The 23,342-nt window shown below is 41.9% G+C and overlaps 1 protein-coding gene across 2 annotated transcripts in view; it reads left to right on the forward strand.

The window, feature by feature from the left end:
• Nucleotides 1-18,761, forward strand: part of ZCCHC10 (zinc finger CCHC-type containing 10) — a 173,788-nt gene extending 155,027 nt beyond the window's left edge. For both annotated transcript variants that reach the window (XM_078653081.1, XM_078653082.1), the window contains exon 4: nt 14,367-18,761. In XM_078653081.1, the coding sequence (XP_078509207.1) occupies nt 14,367-14,637 (271 nt within the window). In that variant the 3' untranslated portion in view covers nt 14,638-18,761. The remainder of the gene's footprint in view (nt 1-14,366) is intronic.
• The last annotated feature ends 4,581 nt before the right edge of the window (nt 18,762-23,342 follow it).

The following is a 23,342-nucleotide window of genomic DNA, read 5'->3' on the forward strand; positions in this document are numbered from 1 at the left end:
CTTAATAGGGGGTTCCCCCCCCCCCAAGGAAGGGACCCATTGGTCCCAACTGTTACCTAAAAGTAACACCCCTAAATCTAGTATTTAGGGGCAACCCTGAACCTTGCCTCCTCAGACAAGAATCGACCTGACATAGAGAAGAAGGAGCGAAGAAACCATGCTGAACTAAGATGAGGTGGATGCCCACTGACTTGGCCCCAGCCCTACCCACCTGTCCCCACCTCGAACCTGCGCCAGCGAAATCCAGCTGTGTTCTGCAGCCAGCAACCTCAAGAAACAGACCTGACCTGACCTGCCCTGCCTTCCAAGTCAAAGACTTTGTTTCCCCTGAGCACTGGATTTGCTCACCCACAGACTCTGGCTCCGGCCAAATCCGTGAGTCTACACCACTCTGCACCCAACGCCTACAGCCCGAGTTCGAGTGGCCCAACACCAGGAGGAGATCTCCCTGGCAATCTTGAACTGAGATCTGGTGATCTCTGACCTTCCTCGGATCCCCAAACAAAGCCTCCTGCCTCTTTCTTGAGAACCCCTCCAACTGGAGCTCACCTCCAGAAGATCTTCTTCCCCGAGCCTGCAGCCTTTGTTGCAACCGGAGAATACCCATGCCCTGAGCCTAACACCAGGAGCTTTGCTCCCACAACCTTGTGGCCTGCTCGTGAGCAGCCACCAACCGGGGGCCCCCATTCCCCATTTGATAACGTTGGGCCTCAGCACTAGTGCCGCTGAGGGTGCTTTGAGAGTGCATCCTTGACCCTGGGGGAACCCTGGTTCTAACCTAGAATACCAACTCCCACAACCAAGTACTAACCTGATAACCGAAAACCATATTTCCTTCATAGGAATGCATTGACTGTTTTTCCTTAAATATTGTCCTAAGTGTGGAGTTGGTTTTGTATGAGAACTTGAAAAGCTGCAAATATCTAAAAACTGCTTTACTTACCTTTTCTCTAGCAATTGTCCCAGTGTGATATCTAGGCTTATCACACTGAGTAGAAACAGTAATCCATGAATACAGTTGAAATGACTGTTAGATTACTTTTGATTACTTTACAGATTACTTGTCCCTTGCTCATTTGTCACTGGATTCAAGCTAGCCTGGCTGATGAGGGGTGTTACCCTGAAACTGGTCCCAGGATGCTTGTTTCTGGTCAAGGGAAGACCAGGCTCGGCAGTTTGGGCTGGACTGTTCCCATGAGGCACAGGGTCAAGACTGATTTGCATATAGCAGGGTCTGAACTGGGGTGGCGAAGTGAGATAAAGAACGATAATGGATTCAACCCAGATCTGTGACTGGGAGTGAGTGTCTGGAAAAAAAAGTCAGCACTCTGTCTATCATCTCCTTCCGTTTGCTCAGATAAGGGGATGGCCAAGTTCAATGGACATGTCATTGTGATTGGTAAATATGCCATCAAGGGTATGTCCGGCAGCGTGCGTGGCGAAGAGTACCTGCTGGGAGAAACCTATGGTGGGGGTTTTATATAGCGCAAACTTGACCCAAAGGTATCCGGTATCTTTACATGAGCCCCAATTGCTTTACAGACTGACATATTCGGGAGATTAAGTGATTTACCCAGAATCACAAGATGTTGAGTGTCCCTGTAGAGACCCGAACTATGTTCTCCAGCTTTGAGGTCGACCGCTCTAGCAGTTAGGCCACATCCCTCTCCCCCCCCCCAAGTTGGACATCAGTTCGAGAAGGGTGGTTGTGTCTTTACATTAGGAGTCATTAAAATGGAAGTTTAAATCCCCCAGAATGGTGAAGTGATTGTGCCCAAGGAAGGACTCCTAGTTCTGGCACCAGATCTCTGGAAAAATGTCCTTTGTACTAGGGAAGACGGTATACTAGGAGATTGGATAAGGTGTCATTAACAAAGAGTTGAGCCTGAAAAGGGATACCTCCGTAGAGTCTTCAGCACTCATAGCCACAGACTCTAGAATACTGCAAAGCACATTGTGTGCTATAATGGCCATTCCTCCTCTCTTATGACCCTGGCGGTCGAGTTTGGAAATAGTATATCCTGATGGGACAGCGTCCACCAGATCAGAACCAGAGTCCTCTTTGGCCCAGGTTTCCGTTCTAAATAGGCAATCAAGGAACAATGCAAGAATTTCAGTATTATGCTTGATGAGGGACCAAGTATTGAGTAGGGCGCAGCAGAGATGTTTCTGATTGCCAGCGCTGATTCTTGCAGCTTGATATGCGTGCGCTTCCCCCTGCAGGCGATGGAGAACAACTAGGATAATGCCGAGTGTTGAAATAGAAGTAACATTCGGGGCAGTTGCTGATTGCACTGTTATACAAGTCAAGCTTAGTCTGAGATGCACCCTCAGAGTCTGTAGGCCGGAAGTTTATAAATTGGGCCCGGGAATAACGACTTATGATGCTTGTGCTGTGTTGTATCCCAAAACTGGCAGCATCCCTGGCACCCTCCAGGTGCAGACTGGCACAGATAGACTTACCTCTGGCGTGCCATCGGCACACTTTACTGGCTCCTCCCGGCTCAGCGCTGATTGGCTGTCCCCTGATTCAGTGCCAATAGTACGAATGTTTAAAATAAAGCAGCGAAATACACAGATGCAAATTCAGTTTTAAAAACTATTTCTCAAGTAAATCCCAAAGCGTGCATCTAATTCAAATAGAATGTGGTTTTGCAGTTCTCCCTTCAGCTGTTCAGAGAAGTGGCAGAAGTGTGTGCCGGCGTGACCGCGCAGTCGTATTCATTAAGTAGCTGGGGATAAGCTCAGCCCTGATTGGCTGGCACCCTGATTCAGTGGCAATAGCACAAATGTTTTTAAAAAAAAAAGCAGTGAAATGCACAGATGCAAATTCAGTTTTAATTTCTCAGGTAAAGTGCTTTTTTACATTTTCCCCCCAGCTGTCTAAAGAAGCGGCAGCAGCGTGTGTTCGTGCAACCGCACTACTTGTATTCATTAAGTAGCCGGAGAGCTTAACTGGCTCCTCCCAGCTCAGCCCTGATTAGCTGCTCCTTACCAATAGCGTAAATGGTAAAAAAGCGACGAAATACACAGATGCAAATTCAGTTATAGAAGCAATTTCTCAAGTAGATTGCAAAGCGTGCTTCTAATTCAACTGAAGTACGGTTTTACAGTTTCTCCCAGCTGTCTGGAGAAGCGGCAAAAGCGTGTGCCAGCTCAACGGCGTTGTTGTATTCATTAAGTATCCCGGTAACTTAACTGTTCTTAAGAAGATCAGGAATGACTGGACCAAGTCATTCTTGTGGCTCCATAGTGGGCTCGGAGAGTCTGGTATCCCAAGCTGCTGAGCATAGCCATAGGTCCTCCGATCAGGTTGCCCCTTCTGGAGGTTCTTCTGTCACAGCAGCAGGGGAGGGTTTCCCACCCGAGCCTGTCAACTCGCTGCCTTCATGCATGGAGATTGAAAGCTGTCAACTTTTGCCAGAGGATTGTATTGCTATCTTGGCAGCTCGTCGTTCCTCCACCAAGAGGGTATACGCCAGCCGTTGGAGAAATTTTGTGCCATGGTATATAGCCCAACAGGATGACCCTTTATCTGCTCCCCTTTCCCAAGTTTTTGTTTATCCTTACCCTCGCCCAGCAAGAGTCTGCATTGGGCATTTTGAAGGGTTATTTCTCTGAGATGTCCGCCTTCCTGCGGCTGCCAGATCAGCCTTCTCTTTTTAAGTCCCGTATTGTAAATAAGTGTTGCAAACCTTCAAGTAAACTATTTCCTCCAGATTACATCATTATGCCTCAATGGGACCTTAACTTGGTTTTTACCTTTCTAATGTGTGCTCCCTCTGAGCCGCTCCCTACCTGCCCTCTTCAGCTTCTCACCATCAAGACGGCCTTTCTGGAGGCAATTACATCTGCCCCGAGGGCCAGTGGAACTGCAAGTGTTGTCATCTCAGCCTCCATAGGTCTTTCTTCCCAGACAAACTGGTCCGTCCGACCTGAGCTTCCATACTGCGGAAGGTTGTTACCCCATTCCACGCAAGCCAGTCCATCTATTTGCATACCTTTTACACTCCGCCTCTTCTCTCGGAGGAAGAGGAGAGACTGCACTGGCTGGATCAAAAAAGAATGTTGTAATTCAACCTTGACCTCACATAAACGTTCTGAGTGGACAACAAACTCTTCATGGGATATGTTACAGCCAAACAGGAGAAGGCCATGCGTAAATGAATATTCTCTAGATGGATTGTACTCTACATTAAGATCTGATACCTATTGGCCAATAAGCATCCCCCAGAGGGTTTGCGTTCTTATTCAACCAGAGCAAAGGCTGCAACAACTACTTTAGCTCACAGAGTTCCAGTCCTGGACATCTGCCAGACACCAATGTGGGCCTCACTGCACACGTTCACTGAGCACTACTGTCTGGGCAGTCCGGTCTGCCGGGACAAGCACTTTGCCCATTCGGTCCTGCAGGATTTCCTAGTCTAAATCAGTTTGCAGAGCTACCACTGGAAAGGTATTGCTTGGGTATCTATTCTAAGGTACAAAATCTGCGGCTAGAAGTCTTTATCAGATAAACAACTTATCTACCTTTTGTAACTCCTTATCTAGTAGAGACTCTATCTAGCCACAGATTCCTTACCGACCCACCCAGCCTCCTTTTCTGCAAACTGATTTTTAGGTACAGGGCTGTTCCCTTTCTAGGGCCCTAGTTCCACACACCAGTGGTTAGTGTTATTCATAGCTCCATGCTACTAGTGTGGAAAGTTGTGAAAAGAAACTCATCAGTACGCTGGGGTGGCGCCTATATAGGCACAGCACATGTCACTTCCGGCATGGACGATGACAATGTCAGGTGGAGCCAAACATTGCCACCTACAAGTGTACTGTGTTACTGCTCACAAAAATTATGGATCCAGTCTGACGCCTTGGGATAATTCTAAGGTAAGGAATGTCTATCTAGATGGTCTCTACCAGATAATGCATTATCAAAGCTAAGTAACTTATTTATCAGGAGATCTTCTGAATGAAAGAACTGGCTTGCTTCCTCCTACATGATTGCGAACAGAGCAGCAACATCAGCTTGCACGGTGCTGAGGATGCTGTTCTTGGCAGGAAGAGATACTGGAGGTTGGAGCTTATTGTAGCCCGAAGATCTCTGGAGTGTGAGCCAACAAGCCTTGGCAACGGCAAGACAATGCAGTGCACAGGGGTTCGGTCCCAGCAGTTCCGATGAGAGATACTAGCCTCAAAATTGCAGAGAGGGCAGGTCAGGACTTGAGGGAACTGCAGAACCACCACTTTTGTTGCTGAGCCTCAGGAAGTCGTAGGACGTCAGGAGCAGCAGACCGGTCAGCTTCATTGGGGTGCCTGCAGATGCTGGGGAGTGACTCCTTCACTGTAAGGGAGATTACTTTGGGTGTCCTTGATGGCCACAGGTCTGGTGACAATCCTACAATCCTGTAAGAAGCACAGACACAGACGAAGACTTGCAGAACAGCTGGAGTCTTCTTTGGTGCAGTCTCGGTTAAAGACAAAGTCCAGCAACGTCCAAGTGTCCAGACGTCAAGGAGTGACATGGTTTCAGGCATCAGGCTTGTCCCACGATGAATCTAAGGAACATACCCATAGGTAAGCCCTCCAGTATCTTTAGGGAAATAGTTAGAATGACTCAAGGGGGTGGGGGGTCCCTCACTAAGGATTGGCTGAATAGAGGGGTAGATACTCCCATGTCCTTTGTCCAGTTTTGCACCAGAGCGGGAGCCGAGGGCTTCCTGAACTGGCTCAAACTGGAGTATGCAAGGAGGGTACCAAATGCGCCCTTCAAAGCAGTCTGATGGGGCTGGCAAGTACCCCTAGCCCAATACAGTCCTGTCTGGGAGGTGGTCAAACGTCCCTGTGACAGGAAACCTTTTGTTCCACCTTCCCCTGCTCGAGCTCTGCTCAGCAGCACTCGCACAGAATCGTGTCTGTGGTCGGCATCGGCACTCGCTTGTAGTCAGCCCCTGTACATGGGATCATACTTCCAACACTGGAATCAGTGTTTGGGTATGATTCCAACATGTTTGATACCAAACATGACCGGTATCTGTGCATCCACTATATAGTTAAACATCTGTATTGACTGATGTCCACTATATGTATTAAAATAGTTGTCCGCACTTACAAAGCCTGGAGAATCGACTCTGGGATTAGTAGGCGTGTACTGCTTATGCAGGGGCACCCTCATACTGATAACCAGGCACCTGACACTCATAACCAAGCACCCTGACCTCAGGACTGACGAGCCTACCATAGGGTTGGCATATAGGTTTCAAGTACAGAGACCTCCGATATAAGGAAGCTTATATCTGTTGTAAGAGGTGCAAGCACCAACTCACACAGGCTGCCATGAAAGTCCTGTAGTCAAAGTTTAAGTGTACTCCCATTTGTCACACAATAAATGCTGCAGCCTGTGGGAGACCCCTGGGGTACCTATTCCCTGGGTACTTTAGTACCATATAGTAGGACTTACAAAGGTACACCAGTAGCCAATTGTGGATGTACAAAAGTGCTTACCATGGTCAATTTAGAGAGGAAGCACAGTGACTGTGATCCTGATTAGCAGGATCCTAGTCAGACTAGGTAAAAAACATACTGACACCAAGCACAACGTGGGGTTAACCTTGTTAGAATGATCCTACCTTCCTACAGTCAATCTTTCTGAGGACTGATATCCATATTAATCGTGGATGGTGGTGATATGATTTATAACTAGAGTGCTCCTTGTCCAAATATAATGGCGCCATAACACATGGTCACCAGCAGTAGTGTGATCTCACTCGCTTCCATGCCGTCATCCGGAAGTTTTCCACAAGGATAATTTCAGTGACCAAATAATGCTTCATTGGGACTCTGTTACAATAATTGTTTTTGCCCTCTGCTTTCCACGTAGCGTTGCTTAAAGTTCCTATCTTGAGTTAGGACATTTTAATGCAACTCTGTGTCCCAGTGTCCCAAGGTCGGTTTAGGGACATGCTCATACTCTGGAGACCCCCACTTCAACTATACATCAAGATTTTGCAGGTGGTTCAGAGTTGTATAGAGGAGCTCCTCAAGACCATATTTATTCGCCATATCACAACACCTAGGCTGTGTAGCAGCATTACCCTTCCTCTTTCTGCATGATCCCACTTATTAATGATAATTTCGAAGGCCTCAAAAGGTTTTTCCTCTTTCTTTGAAGGTCATTACCTCCATGCTAACTAAATATTATTTTGTCCAAGCGGACTGCTCCTTCCTACAAATCAATGCATAAAGCTATTCCAAAATCTTTCCTGTAACGTAACTTTCCTGTGGTGATCCTAAGGATAATCCCAACTTTTCTAAAGAAAGTTATTTCAGACCGCTACACTAACAAAACTGTTTCCCAGCTCTCGTCAGAAGAAATATCTCTCCACGTGTCCTCAATTAATAAAACACTAGAATACTATTTGGAAAGGAAACACAAGGGTTAGACACTATAGTGAACTGTTTTACTGTTTAACTGTTGGTACTTGGAATGATAACCTTTGAACTCTCATCGCACATTGAATTTAGTTAACATAATGACTTGTCTCTGAACAAGATGAAGTGTTAACCCCTATATCAAATTTAGGTTAAGCTTTGACTGCATGACTTGCTGCCTCAGTTACAAAAGAAACTTTGGAAACACAAGTAGGCATTGTTTTTATGTCTTCTTGATCAAAGCTCTGCTCACCTCCTCACACTGGACCGTACATAGTCCTCTTGTTTCACAGTAAGGCTCAGCCACCCAGCATTTCCTGACAGCACTGCCTGGAAGGAAACGGCACTACTACAAGGACCTCTAGATGGCAAGTATCTCTTTACTAGTGCACAGTGCTCATTAAAATCCAGAATAAAGGAACAGTTAAAAGGACCTGTGCCCCATAATCAAAGTCACTTACCTTATGACATGGCGCAAGTACAGTTTGGAATGTAGTTTAGTTGTGTCCCATGGAAAGCATACCTCCGCAAAGCTCACAAGTTGTCAAGTTTTTTGCTGGTGATGAAGCACAGGACAGGCAAGTCTTAAGTCACACCGGGGTATAAGACACTGGATTCCTGTTTCCTCGCTATGTGGCTGGTACAGCTCTACATGTGGTTATTACCCTTGCTACAATCTACCTGCAAATAATGTGTTTAGATACCATCCTGTTCTTGCCTTCCACGAACACAGTGACTACCAAAATTCCTGCTCATCCAATTTCTGCTTAACTTTAAAATCATGGAAGAAAAATCTGAAATGTATCTTTAACTGGTCGATCTGTTATCCTGTCTTCCTTTCCTCTTCTACTTTCCATTTCTTTCCCCCAAACAGCCTTATTAGTACTTCAATCCTAAAGTTGCTATGGATTTCTCTCCGTTTGCTTAGAAAATATGGAATATAAAGTGTTAGATATGTAAACAATGCTACCAAAGGAGAATGTCTGCAATTACATCTGCAGATAGCGTGAATTACGATATTGCATGAAACCAAATAGAAATTGAACATAGACACCATTAAATGGATCGCAAGAACAATTATCCTCACAAATAAGGGAATTTTTGTTCTCTGCAATCTTGCGACACTTGTTGCAATCTTGAAACAACAATTTGGGCTAATTTTGGGATCCAAACTGTAAGCAAGGTAACAGGACACAACTGCTGGCTCTCAGTGATCCTTCCACCTGGAACTGAGAAAAAAAAGAAAGTAGTAGGAAGAGGAGTGCCTCAGAGTAACACAGTAACAACACAATGGACGAATAGGGCAGGATTAATGTTGGTGCTGGTTTTATTTGTGGGTAACTAAAGAAGAATAAAACAATAGATATAGCAGACACACTATTGTAATATAAACATACTAATGAATTTTTAAAAAATTATACTTTTTGTACACAGTGTGCACTGTGATCAGGGAAAGATAGTCTTCAATCGAATCACAGCAATATTCTATAACTGTTTTAGAGAGGAAAAAGAACAGTCCAAAAGAAGAAAAAAAACACAAACCTCCAAAGATATTCCACAGAGGGAAATGGGGGGGGAAAAATATGAAAGGACGTACCCAATTAAGGCCAAGTGCATGAAAACAAGAAGTAGCTGACCCACACAAGCTATTGCCAAGTATTGAATTGTGGAACTTGCTTCGATTACTGTCTCCAACACGACCAAAAGAGTAAATATACCCATATGCTTCCTGCCTATGAACATGCTAGTGGAGCCACATTGAAAACCGGTCTGACCTCCGAAGTGGCACCCTACATCGCTCCGACCACCCCTGCAGGATACAGATTTGCATACAGAGACCGCCAACACAGACCAAGAGAGGGAATGCAATCCTATACAAAGAATCCTTCAGCCATAGAAGGTACAACCCCTTGCATGGAGCAACTGCACTTTAAGCTAAAGACGTTGGCAACATACACCCACAGTGAAAACCACTTGTACAGAAGGGACATAATGCTACCTTCTCAGACAACATCGACAACCTCATCAGCCCCTTCACCATAGACTACAGCAACTAAATCCTGCTAGGAAACTTAAGCTTCCACCTCGAAGATAAAAACGACCCCAACACCACAGGACTCCTGAAGAGCCTTGAGAACCTGGGGCTGACGCAACACATCACTGAACCCACACACTGCCAGGCACATCCTCAACCTAATTTTTACCACCTTCAACAATGAAATCACAACAACTATGCTGCTCACCTGGACTAACTACACCATCATCCAAATTGGCATACCCCGCCCAATGAGACCTGCCACCACAAACCAGGCCAAACAAAGCTGGAGCAGCGTCTAGGACTCCAGCTGAGCAGCTCAATCAACAAACCCTCACCAACAACCTCAACAGTTACGTCAAACTTCTAGACGACTGGATCATAAAGTGCACAAACTCCCTGGCACCCCAGAAACTCGGTGCACAGGGAAGAACATGAAAGCAGGCCAGCCAGGTACACAGAGGTACTTTGCACATCAAAACAACACTGCAAGCAACTGGAAAGAAAGTGGAGAACAAACGACCTAAAAAACGAGAACATAACATATAACAACAGCCCTAAGACACTACCACTACTGAAAGAAACACAAAAGAAAGCTTAGCAGAGTACATAGACAACTGCTCCAGCCTACAGAACAGAAATCTTCAAGATAGTCAGAGACTTCACTTTACCAGCGGCCACCACAACTGCATCACCCCATCATAGGAACTATGTTACAGCCTCTCAGAATTCTTCAGCGACAAAATCTAAACCATACACCGGTATATCTATCCTTTATGACACTTTGATTACTCTTGCTAATAATACCATGCTACCCCGACTATAGGACAAAGGAATTATTGGGCGTGCAATTGAAAAGTGCATAAGAACGTTTTCTGATATATACCCGATGACCATTTCCTCTCTCCACCCGGGGACTCCCAAACTCTTGGATTCTTTATTATATTTTCGATTATGAGCTATGTGCCGAGCACTACATGAGATTTTTCCTGCCCCACCACTGACCCTCACAGCATTGGAATACATATACACTTATTCCTCACTGTGCAAATTGATAACCAACCTCTACACTCACATGCTAAACACCTCCTTAATACTCCTCATGGAGGCTCATGAGGCCTGGAACTTTTATCTCTACTCTCCCCTGTTGGATAGTCCATAGGCTATTTGGTGTGGCCAGCTGCTAATGTTATGTCCTATGTATTGGCTAAGTCTTCTACACTTTAAATATATTCTTTGCCTATCCCGCACACCACTACAGCTATTCAAAATGGGACTATCTCCCAATACCCACTGTTAAGATGCCATTCACCAACACACCACAGGCCACCATTATCCATCTTGCATTGAATTGCCCTAAAATTGCGGCTTTTTGGAGCAAGATCTTCATTATACTACATGATATCATCGGTCTGTCACCCCTCCTCACTTCCGTAATCGGTGTACTGGGATATGTAAAAGAGATACCCAATACTTCTCGCAGTCTTGCGGCCATGTTACTTCTATTGGCAAAACGCAATGCACTGAGGCAGGAGATGGGTCCCGACTGTTCGTGCTTGGTTCAAGGATGTGTCTTACTGCCATGAACAACTCTGGATATTTTGGGAACTCATGCCATTACGCTCTCACTCGAAAGATATATGGGAATATTTAATTGCACTGTCTGGCAGAGAAATACGGATTTATCTGGCACTGAGGAAGCCTTGACCGTGATTAGATCTACGGGCTCTGAATAGAGGCATTGCAACTTTGTGACATATACTTCAGGTCTCTGTACCTGTAATTTCTATAACTGGAAACTGTTGTTATCATTCTGCATTTTGTTTGGCCTGCTGAGCTGTCATTGGTGTCTTGTCCTATGCTCAATATGTAAGTTGCAATGGTGCTTTATTTGACTGTAATTTCTAGCTGCATGACTGTTAACGTCGGGCTGTCTTTCTGATATCATTAAATGCTAATAAATACAATATAAAACAAGAAGAAAGAAAACAAAGGGTCTGAAGGACATGACCTAGTGAAGGCTTTAGATCTTACCAGAGCGATTTGGTTGATGCTAGAGAGAAGACTATTAATCTGTGACACAAACTCTTCTATGTCCCCACTTTGCGCTGGATTTGAAGTTTATAATGTTATTGCAAATATAATAAAGACGCCTACAGTATAATTTGGATTGCATAAATGGACCGTTGTGTTAGCACACATTTTAGGCTTCCAAAGTTCACCAGGAGGTTAAAACGTTTCAGGTGAACTGGTTTTCCCAAAGATTGTGAACGCCTGAAAGCAAATGGACCACCTGATGACTGACCCATTCGACCACTTACGGCAAGGTAGTAAAAATTGTAAAGCAGCCAGTCTTACAGTACTTAAATGCTACAGTTTGATTCTGTGCTAATCCTCCTATATATACCATTGTGCATTATCCCCAGCAGCTGTGAAATTATTCCCTACAGAAGTAACCCACATATGACTTTGCATAGAACTTGTCTGGAAGATCACATAATTCTAATGTAGAAGTAATGTACTGATCTAGCTCGCAGACTCACCACAACATATGGTCTCATTTTCTGTAAAAACTGTTTTAAAATCCTTTTCTGGCAGTTCCGGAAAAATCTGCATTTCATCTTGCAGTCTACCTGACACCAGTTACATCTGTAAAAACATTTGAAACTCAGAAATGAGTGTTGTCCTTGTTTTCAAATAGCTGCTTTGTAGTTCATTAATTTAAACACTGATGGTTCCATGTGATTCAGTTTGGCACTGTCTTATTCGAAGAGGTTGTGTGTTTACAGATTTTTTTAAGCAGTATCTCCATTTTTGTGTCCTGAATACTTTACAAATTCGGGATACTAAAAGACCTTGCTTTTGTAGTGTCTTTAGACCAGGGTAATCACTGATATAGGGGAGAGGTGTGACGCCGCGGCCAGGGCGACTGACGCTGGAATCTGGGGATCACGGTTCGATCCCCGGCTCCGGCGGCAGATTAGCCCAGCACCATGTGACTCTGGGCAATAGCTCGCTTAATCTTCCCGACGGCCCCCAGCGCCTAGAGACCCTTACGGGTGATTGTGCCCTTTATAAATGTGGACTTTACTTTATATAGGGACTGTAAAATGTTCCAATTTGATGATTCAGTATTTGATTTATTAAGCTGAACACAGCTTAATACAAAGATGTATGAGCTAAAATACAATTTAAAATGGTGCAAAAAGCACTGCAGCAGGTTCAGTTCACTAAAGAATTAGGATTGGAGAGGATGGAAGGCACTTTTCTTTTGCCTTACAAAGAAGATACATAATTTTTTATGTGCGCTGGATTGTGATTACAAATAACAAATGATGTCTGTTATTTCTGACGCAGCCATGCAGCAAAAACTTTTGTAGCACGATCAAAGTGCAGTGTTTTAACAAATACGTTTTATATTCAATTCATATTGTAATTACTTTATTTAAAATTTTGTGAATTATAACTTAAACATACCAACACATTTTTAGTGTGATACTTGTAATTTAAATCTTCCATTTGCTTTTTATTACATTAATACTAAAAAGGTCCAAGAGCAAGAACTAAAAATGGAATAGGAGATGTAAGTAGAAAATATTGAATATCTCCAAAGTACCTCTCTTTTGAGGCACCTGCCACAAATCAAATACTTATAAACATGAGGTGTATGTATCTTTAAATAATTTTCTATCCCTCTGAGAATGTACTACGAGAAAAAGTTATTCTCGGTCTTACAAAATATTCCAATAGGGTACAGTGTGAAGCAACACGACCGATAACTTGTCTGAGGTAACACCTGACGAAAGGTGTTGTTGGGCATAGGTAGGGACATTGTTCATTAATTAATTTAGCCACTTGAAACTGCAGATACAAAAATGACTAAAGTACAACCTTCCCCTCTTTTTTGGAGCAATAAGATTCAAATATGTAGTAAGAATTAACAAGTATTGGCATGCGTTTTGTGTTTTGATTGCAATTGTTAAAAACCCCGCTGCACTAAAAAAGACAAAGCAAACAATTATTGCTTTTTATGTAGATTTTAAGTGATTATTCAGTGTACTTTGTCATGTAAAATGGCTCCTTATGCATTGCAAAGCAAGACCCACACAGGAGGTGGAATGTTGCACCAACAGTCTTATGAGATGAGGTTAGTACTCCTGTGGGTGGAGCCAAATACACACTGTGTATAGTTAAAGAGCTGGTACCGGTCTTACTGACAGCTGTGTTGTCAAGCCAGACCTAATTACAATGCAATTTGACCCCATATTTTTACGTTTGCTGTAATCTGCTTTCTGAAAATACTGTCATTGCACAACTCTGAACTCCTGTTATGCGGTACCAGATGAGGTTTCGCTTTTTTGTGTCATTGATGTAGCATATTGGCACAATTTGTTGATCATGAATAATTCGATTAAATAACAAACAGCAGTATTTTCAAGTGTAGAAGGCTTTACTTTGGAACCTGGGCAGTACCTAACCGTAAGTATTCTCCAATCTTCGATATTATTGCATAAACACATTTAAAGCTTTTCTCTCAGTTGCCCTTTGAAGAAACAGTCTTTTGTTGTTATCCTGCAGCCTTTTATTGATTGTGTAGTCTGTAACGGTTAGTTGTCTCAGAGATACTGTGTAATTGCCTGTTCTAAGAAAAAGAGTGGTAGTGGAGAAATTAGGGGTGAGAAAGGGGGTTGTAGGAGGAGGAGGGGAGATGGGTGGGGTATGATTGTGCAGTGTATACACACCAGTTAATGTAACAGGCTTCTGTTAATGCAATACATTTGTTTTAAATGTAATTAAGTATGTTTCATGGGTTATGCAAATTGAGTTTTCACAGACGTGTAAAAGCAAATGACTTACAAATAAAAAGCAAAGTATGTCTTAATTAAACTTTGTCATTCCTTGAAAGGTCGAAGAGTGTCACCAGTTCCAGCAGCAGCAGCACCACTGCCAGCACAGGCAGTGACTGTTCGTCAGAGAGTGAAGATTCTTCAAGCTCCACTTCTTCTGAAGACAGTGACAGTGATGAAGACTCTTCAAGCTCTTCATCTTCACCATCCTCAAGCAGCTCCACCTCTTCCTCGGATTCTGAAACAGATTCCAGCTCCTCCAGCAGTAGCACGAGCACTAGCAGCGACAGTAGTTCAGATGACGAGCCACCAAGAAAAAAGAAAAAATAAATATTTGACTTTTAACTTTTTTTTTTTTTTTTTTAGAAGGACTGATCTTCGATACGGCGAACTTGGGAATGATTTGTAAAAGACAATAAAATGAACACAGTGGCAAACTCTACTGGGTTACTAAATTTGTTGGTTTCAACTGAAAGGAACACCCTCTTCAGAATTGTACTCAATTTTCAAGGTTTGTGTTTGCAAGTTGAGGCTCCGTAACATAGTAGTTGGTACTAAAGTTTCCTACTCTTCAAATGTTACACGCTTTAGACAGCAACCTTATTTCCTGTCTTGGTAATCCATTTAATTCATTGAGATTAGGAGTGCTTAATCTTGGTTGCAGCTCATGGCTGTCAGTCAAAATCCTTTATGCCGTTTCCATGCCAAAGTGACTTTGTCCCAAATGCGTTTAAATGGCATAGCTGCATACGTGGTCTGTCGTTTTCATCCAGTGGGTGATAATTATTTTTTTCTTCATTGAGGTGTTTTGCTATTATAAAATACAACATAATGTATATGATTGGGACTCCTTTAGTGTAAATATGGTATTTGTACTCTTTGCAAAGTGACAAGTTTCATCTTGTGGATGTGCTTTGCTTTCTGTGCTAGGCTCTTTGAGAACACAGATTGAGAATGTGTTCCTGTAACTATAGCGAACATCCTCAGTCTCTAAAAAGGGAAGTTCCATCTCTGTGCCTTTTTAAAACATTAAACATATTAAAATATGGAGCTGCCAAATTGAATTCTATGAATAATTAGATGTTTTGACTTATTCCTCAACAGTATGACAACACAAGTATATATAATGAAAGGTAGGTTTCAGTGGAGGAACTACATTGCCGATATCCAGTTATTGATAAAGTATTGTAAAGACCTCTGCAAGCATATTTGGTCACCAGATACTGAAAACTGACGGGCTCTGCCACCGAAATGCCTATTGCCCACATGGTGTGTGCATGTTTTTATGTGACATGTAAGCCTCGTTAGTGATTAGCCCTTTTGTAGCCCAGCATTTGTTCATCTGCAAAGCACTTAAAAGCCTTCGTATTTGCAACAGTCCATGCATTTGATTCATATTATGTATGATTGAGATTGGCAGTTGTTTCATGCAATATTTCAGTGCTAACTGCACCACCTAAGTCATAAGCCGCTGTTATTTCTTGCTTTACAAGCGATATAGCAACCTGCAGGAGTCAATGTTCCTTGTCTCAGATTTTTGTTCGCTAGGGTGGAGCATATTTGTGTCTACAAATCTTTTAAATCTCACTTGCTTTGTTTATAAAGCAAATTGTCAAAGTTGAGACTTTTTAAAGATTTCCTTTGAATTAGAGTGCTTTAAAAACGGTGTATGTTTTTGATAAAACCAATAAATGCTTTGTATTTATATTGTGTAAATGTTCTGAAACAATATAGAAACACTATTTAAAAGAGGTCTGTCTGAAGTGCTAAAATGACATTTTGGGCTTTTTACAAGTCAATATTCATGGTATATTTAACATTAGCATGAACATAAATTCATAAATCCCTTTCTCTGGTGCTATAAAATATTGATAATTTTGAAGATTTTCAGTTGTTTACTGAAATATGTAGAAAACCTTTTTGAAGACCAGGAAAAGAAAGTTACTTCTTATATCCTTTGAAAGCATGCAAAAGAGCAGGCTTTTGGTTTACACACACTGGTGTTTAGAAAGATTTCAAATTTACATTAAAAAATTGATTTCTAAGTGACAAAACATTTCAATTTTTTTAATAGACAGAATGTTGAGGTCAACACTCATTACATTTGGGTCCATGTCTGTTTTATGATGTTGGATTACTGAATGTAGCTATTCACATTAGTCCATTTCATTTTTATTTTTGTTAGTGTTTACATTAACCTTGTGCAGCCTTTGATTGATATCTAAAATCCGCAAACATTTTGTATTTCTCAATAGAGATAAGTGATTTTGATTTGGGCTCTAAGTCGGGTCAAGGTTTTGCTAAAGTGTGACAAGCTTCTAAATTGAACATTCTAAATAGTTATTTGGGGGGGGGGAAAGCACACACAAATCCCCTCAATCATTTCAAGATAGTTATTTTGTTTAGTAACCCAAAATAACAGATCCATTTCCAATAGCTGTTGTTTAATTTAGTAACATTTCAAAGTCTCCTGACTAATTCTTAGTGAATTATATTTTGTAAAGTTGTAAACGGTTCTATAGTGTAGATAATGAAAAGCCTTATTCTTCAAGCATATTTGTTTTCAGTATTAGTTACCTAGGAACACACGTACTCATTGTTGCTGATCTGCACACTTCACTATAAGCCAGTGAGTGTGAATATCTTTATGCTCTGTTAAGATTTACAAATATTTGCGCTCTAATTCACCTTGACTCTACCCCAGGTCTTCTCACAGACTTGCGATATCCTTTGTAAACTGACATGTGCAGCATTTGTTTTCACGAAGAACATGCTTATGAAGTACAGACGCTGTATGGATATGACATAGATGTAATTGATCTGAGCTTTATACATTTAACTAGAGTTAAAATATATATTTTGATTTTAATAGATATGTTTCCTTAGCATGCTTGATATTCTGATTGTGTTTTTCCAATCTTGGACCTTAGGAAGGGGATGCCTTCCAAATATTTTTCTCGTCACGCTTGCTAATAGACCACACTTGCTAATAGATGTGAAACATGTTGCCACCATTTGTTTCTTTACTTAAATCAAAATGTGAGCCTTTGCATTGAATTGCCTATATATTCTTATAGACTGTAACATCTTAAAAGACATGTCCAAAATTACTGGCTTTTTATAAATGGCGCCAGAGCTACAGTACAATTGTTTATTTGTTATCTGGGAGGGTAAAATGCTTTAGATTTGTGATCCTCTTTTGGGCAGCAATGAGCTATACAATATTTTGGTAGGGGATCCAGTTTTCATTTTGTCTAACTAACTGATTGCAATGCATCATTTGATCTGACTCCTCTGTCGCAGAGTCGAAATTCACTCTTTGTTAATAGCAGTATAAAGTCAAACCCAATTATTTTTTTTTTTTTGTGACTTTGCCATTTCATAAATAATGTAATTACTTCCTGCAGTTCTTCTCTTAGGTTTTAGTTACTTTTTATTGTTCCAAACTCCTGTAATGCTTCCTACATGATGGCCATCATACTGAAGGAGTTTCACATTTGAATTTTTCTGTGCTGCAGTCCCTCATCTAGTAGATGTTTTCTTATTTTATTTTATCTTGCAATTCAACTTTTTCATTTAAATATTCAGTAATATTTCTTTACTTAAGTTTTTGAACTGGAGTTCTGCGAGAGATTTCTCTGTGGAAGTATCAGAAGTTTGCCACATGCACATGCGTTGGGAAATATGCTCCACCTATGTTGAATACATTTGTGTACATCTAAGTAGAGGAAGAAACTTAAACCGAATCATTTTTTATCTTGAACAACAAAGGCGGTCCAAAAATAATTATTTTTGACATATATTTTTAGATTGATTTATGATGAAATGTAAAGTGTCTATGCACGCAGAAATTGGTGCATGTATTATACTCCACAGAACGCTGAGGCAGATATTGGCCTTTTAGTGGTGCTCACCATATGTATTGAAGAGTAGGTCTGAATTGTATAGCAGATTCTTGAAGACCCATTTTTATGAAGAGTAGAAAAACACATTATTTTGATATGTTTAGAAAATAGATGCATTACTTACATAATGAGTTCTTTTCAAGAATTTCCCTCAAGTCTTTTGTATACCATTCTCCCCCTTGTTTTAGTGCTCGAGAGAGAGAGCGGTAGAAAGATTTGAGTTGAGTTTAAACAATAAGTAAACAACTTGCTATAGAATGAATTTAATTTTGATTTCAAAACTGTTCATTTGGAGCTATTTTCTATATTTTGTATTAAAGAAGAGTAACATGTAGGATAACTTCCAAATTAAATGTGTACTCTCAACAGTGTTTGATAAATATGTATATACACACACATTCACTTGTATATATGTTGTGAGTCTGCATTTAAGTATTTATCTATTCATTTCTGTTAAACCTTTGCAAAGATTGTAAATAAAGAATTGCTTTAAATAGTTGTGCTAAAGAATGTACCTTCCAAAAAAATAAACCTTAATAAATTATTAAACACTGACTGCGGTACTTAACTAATGAATAATGCATTGAAACCATTGCAAGATATTTTGTTATTCAAACAGGTGGCATTCATTATCTACATCATACCATCAAGATTTCTGGTGCACAATATGGATCTGTCACCACAGTAATTCTAGCCATATACTTACTGCAGCTTTGTTTGTTTTGAGAAATTAGTTGAGTTTCTTCACCAATTGGTTCCCATATGTATTCTTGATTCTGGAGTTGCATCTGGAAATGTAGCTTACCAAATACCCACTACAGCATGTGTTAAAAGCATCTATATTTTCAAAATGAAAAAGACCAGTTTTCTTGGCCATCAGAAGCGGGTCAAGCATGAATAGATGTATTGCACAGTGACAGTTTTGCCTTATTTGCAAAAAAGAAACAAAGCTTGTCTAGTCCAGGTTCAAATATATCTTATTTTGAATACATCATTTAATTCTTATTTTGAAAACATTTAATTCTGGATAACCTCTTTCCCGAATGGTCTGTTGTCACAATTTAATTGCCAATGAATGTGTATGCCAGCTTGTATCTGGTAGTATTTACACTTTTATAGAGGGGTTCAGGGATACAATAAATTTAAATGTTTTTTAATAGAAGGGGATTCAGTCGTTTCAGTCCACTGGCTGACCTTCAGCCTTCTGATTGGACATAATTATCTCATTGCAAAACCAACAATTTGAAATAAACTTTTTGAATTATTAGCTGCTAATCACTAACCTAGAGTCCTAAAGTGATTACATACGTAGTTTATTTCAAGTCTCTACTAATTCAGAACTTTCTGTTTTTAAATAGTTCTTACATATGAAATCACTGATATCCCTTCAATGTTGGTGAGGGAAACGGGCCACTTTGCGCAAAAAGTATTGAATCAACAATAAATGTTTTTAACCTGTTCCATGCTGCGGACTGCCCCGGCCGTCTGACGTCACAGTGGGCGTGTGCGGAGGAAGGCTGGGGGCCGTCTGAGCCCCGCCCACTGATTAATTGTCCAGCACCACGGGGGAATTTGTGCCGCGGTCAAGGTGTTAATGTGCTCTGCAGAAAGAAATTACTTTTGACAAACGTGAAAAAAAATAATTGAACAACTTTTGGCAGAATTATAAGATTAAGTGTCACCTTTTGTGATAAATTATATCTAAACAAAACAAGAAAGCTTCCATTGAGATGTGTGCCTAGACGTCTGGTGTTACTTGTAACATGATTGCTGATTGTGATGTAAGCATTGTAGCGCTGGAAGCAGCAGGAGGAGGAGGCGGGGGAGGCTCAGCAGCAGCAGGGCGTAGGAGGCAGCGGCACGGAACAACTGCATGCGGGGGTAGAAGCAGGCGAGACGATGAGCTGGAAAGCGGGCTCCTGGGAAGTCGTGGAGGCTCTGATTGAGCCTGCTGCTCTCTGGTTCTTGTGCCGCGCATTGCCCCACTCAACTGCTCTCTAGTCCGCCCGTCCACGTCCACGCTTATTATCTAGGGCTGTATTCGGTGCAGTCGGTACAGGAGATGGGGCAGTAAAGAGTAGCGCTGGCTCGAACAAGGAGCGGCTTGTGCTGCAGGTCTCCTCTGACAGTGCGAAAGGGGCCCGCAATACGCTGGTGCGGTTTGCACAACAGAGAGGCTCGTCTGCCACGTGCAGCTCATCTAGTACCGCCAACCTACTCAGTTCTCCCTCTGCAAACGCTGCTGCTGGTGAGGAAGTGGAGGCACCAGAGCGTCACAGCGCTGATTGAGTGTTAGGATCAGCCAAACACCCTGTTTGGAACAAAGCACAGGTCACCGCTGTGCATAAGCATTACAAAGGACCAGTGGCAAGCTGAGCTGAGACACAGTGGAGATACAGCGGAGCTGGTTTAAAGTCACGAGCGACACTCCCAACAGCAATAAATACCAAATTGCATTTTCCCCTGGTACAAGTGCAACCAACAAATAGAACTTACGCAGCAGAGGGCGAAGAACTCTTAGAGCTCTATAGGGCGCCATCTTAGAGGGGACACACGAACATAGCTGAACAGAGGAATAGGCTGTAATTGAAACTGATATAGCCAAGTCTTGTGTGTGCAAAATCAAACATCACTATAATTATCAACTCAAAGGAAGAACTTAAGCCATTGTTTGACACATTTTTATGTAGATTCAAGCAAAATATACATGAGCAATCCATAAATCATTATCGAATACAACCAGAGAGCTGAACATAACCAGAGTGCTCACAGGGAGCCCATTGGAAGTCTCTGGCGAAGTTCAAACACTCAAATACTTAGCTATACTTAATTGCTTATATAGACGATCGGCATCTGAAGCAGCCAGTACAAAAAAATTGGTTCCTACAGAATGGTTCCTCCAGGAAGGTGCAAGACTTGCTGGTCTGTTGTGTCACTAACATTAAAAGCTAAAGCCCCACCTGAAAAATTAGATCTGGGAAGGTCAGGAAGCAAACACAAAAAACATCAAATGAAAAGAAAGGGTTAAAACGTTCTAAAACCCTCCTGGAAAACCTGACAAAATCAGATCAAGGAGTTACATTAATATCACCTATTCAATCATTATTCGGGACAATCAATCTCAGTGGAAAATTCACCTTCCTAAAGGATCTAACTTGTGCCATCTACCATGTATGCAACTACGGACAAAATTACGTGCCTTCCAGAAGGTGAATTAAACCCTTCTATATACCAGAATTCAGGACAAACAGTAAAACAGAAGGACAAGACTATAGAAAATCCCTCCAGTGGCAACAGAATAGTGAAACTAACCCAATGGCATGCTAAAAACTTAATACACTCCAAAACTTGAGTCACAGGATACCGCCTCACAGCCAGCTACTCACCGTGATGATTTCAATGTAGTAGAAGCTAATGACTCCTGGCTAGAATCAATCTCATTAACAAGTAACCTGGACTTAATGCAGGCTCTAGAAGTTATAATAATGAATCCAAGTGACAATCGGATCAGTAACTTAGCCAACGACCAACTGGAAGACCAGCAACAAACATTCATTGAGATTTCAAGTGCATTGGAACAATCGAACTGTGAGGCCTCAAATTCAATGCATAAAAATCAAGGAAGCGAAGAAAAACATAAAAAATGCCCAACAGCACGGCAATGAAGGCAAGCCCGATAAAACCACATTAATAAAGGTAATAAGTGGGGGGGAAAAAGGAACAGTCTTATGACACTGGCCAAGGAGAAAGATAATAAGCTAGAAACTAAAGTGGAAGACCTTCTAAACCTACCCCCCTTGCTGATAAACTCCCTGCAAGCGTCATTTAGTTATCTCAATATGTAATTGGACAAACTGGACATCCAGATTAATTTAATGAACATAATAGCAACACACATTACAGGTATAAATCTAAAACTTGAAACATTGAAGGATCTCGTAACACAGACAAACAGAACTGCTACTGCCGAATCCATCTGTGCATGTGGTCCAATTGTTGACCAACTAAGCGCAGTACCAACTATGAGAATTTTGAATGAAGGCAAACCGAGCGATCAGTCAATCACATCAACCGATCCAGCGCAGGCTCATTCCAAAAACGCAAATAAAATATTGACCCCAGAAACACTAATTCCTCAAACCCCTCCCCCCCCCCCCCCAAAAAAAAAAAAATATAAGCAAACCAGAGCCCATTAGCTCTATGCAAGAGCTTGGTAAAAATAAAAATAAAAACTCAACCTTACAAAAATTGCTACAGTTAAAAAACAATACACCGGAGAGCAGTTCAGTGCCAGCCCAGCAATCAACCAATAAAATGAACAAGAAATTTCCCTGGTCCCATCCCAAACAAAGAGACAGACTAAACGAGCCAGGAAAGCCAGAAAGAATCTTCTGCACAGAGGAAAGGGCTATCTACAAGGGAAGTGTGTGAGAAAGTGCCCTCTTTCTGCATAGTTGCTCCAACTTTTTGCTGAATTGCTGATGTGCTTTGAATGAGTGTGCCCATGGCTCCTACTAATCGGGTACCCAGGGCCTATGTTCTTTCCCTAAAACTGCATTGGAGCCTAAACCCAATAGGCATCTCTGGCCACAGGTCAGCCCCTGGTAAATGGTACCACTGGTACCCAGGGCACTCTGACCAGAGAAAGCCTCTAAGGGCTGCTGCACTTATTGTGCCACCCTTGGAGGTCCTGTACCCTGACACTCACACACTGCCTTTGCAGGCTGCGTGTCATGGTGCAGAACAAAGTGAGGAGTCCACATGGCACACATCCCTATGTGACATGCCTACAAACCACTGCCCTGGCATAGATCAGTCACCCCTCTAGCTGGGTACACTATACCAGTAGTGAGGATACAGGTGCATGAGCCCTGTACCCCTACAGTGTCCAAGTCCATTCTTAGACATTGTAAGTGCAGTGCTGCCATTAAGAGTATATGGTGCTGGGAGTTTGTCATTACAAACTCCCCAGCACCATAACGGCTACACTGAAAACTGAGAAGTTTGGTATCAAACTTCCAAGCACATTAAACTCACTCTGATGCCAGTGTGGGATTTAATGAAAAATGCACACAGAGGGCATCTTAGAGATACCCCTGAAAACTAGCCCACCACTAGTGTCCAGGCTGA

This window comes from Lissotriton helveticus, chromosome 7 (genome assembly GCF_964261635.1).
Source record: "Lissotriton helveticus chromosome 7, aLisHel1.1, whole genome shotgun sequence".
In the NCBI taxonomy this organism is placed as follows: Eukaryota; Metazoa; Chordata; class Amphibia; order Caudata; family Salamandridae; genus Lissotriton; species Lissotriton helveticus.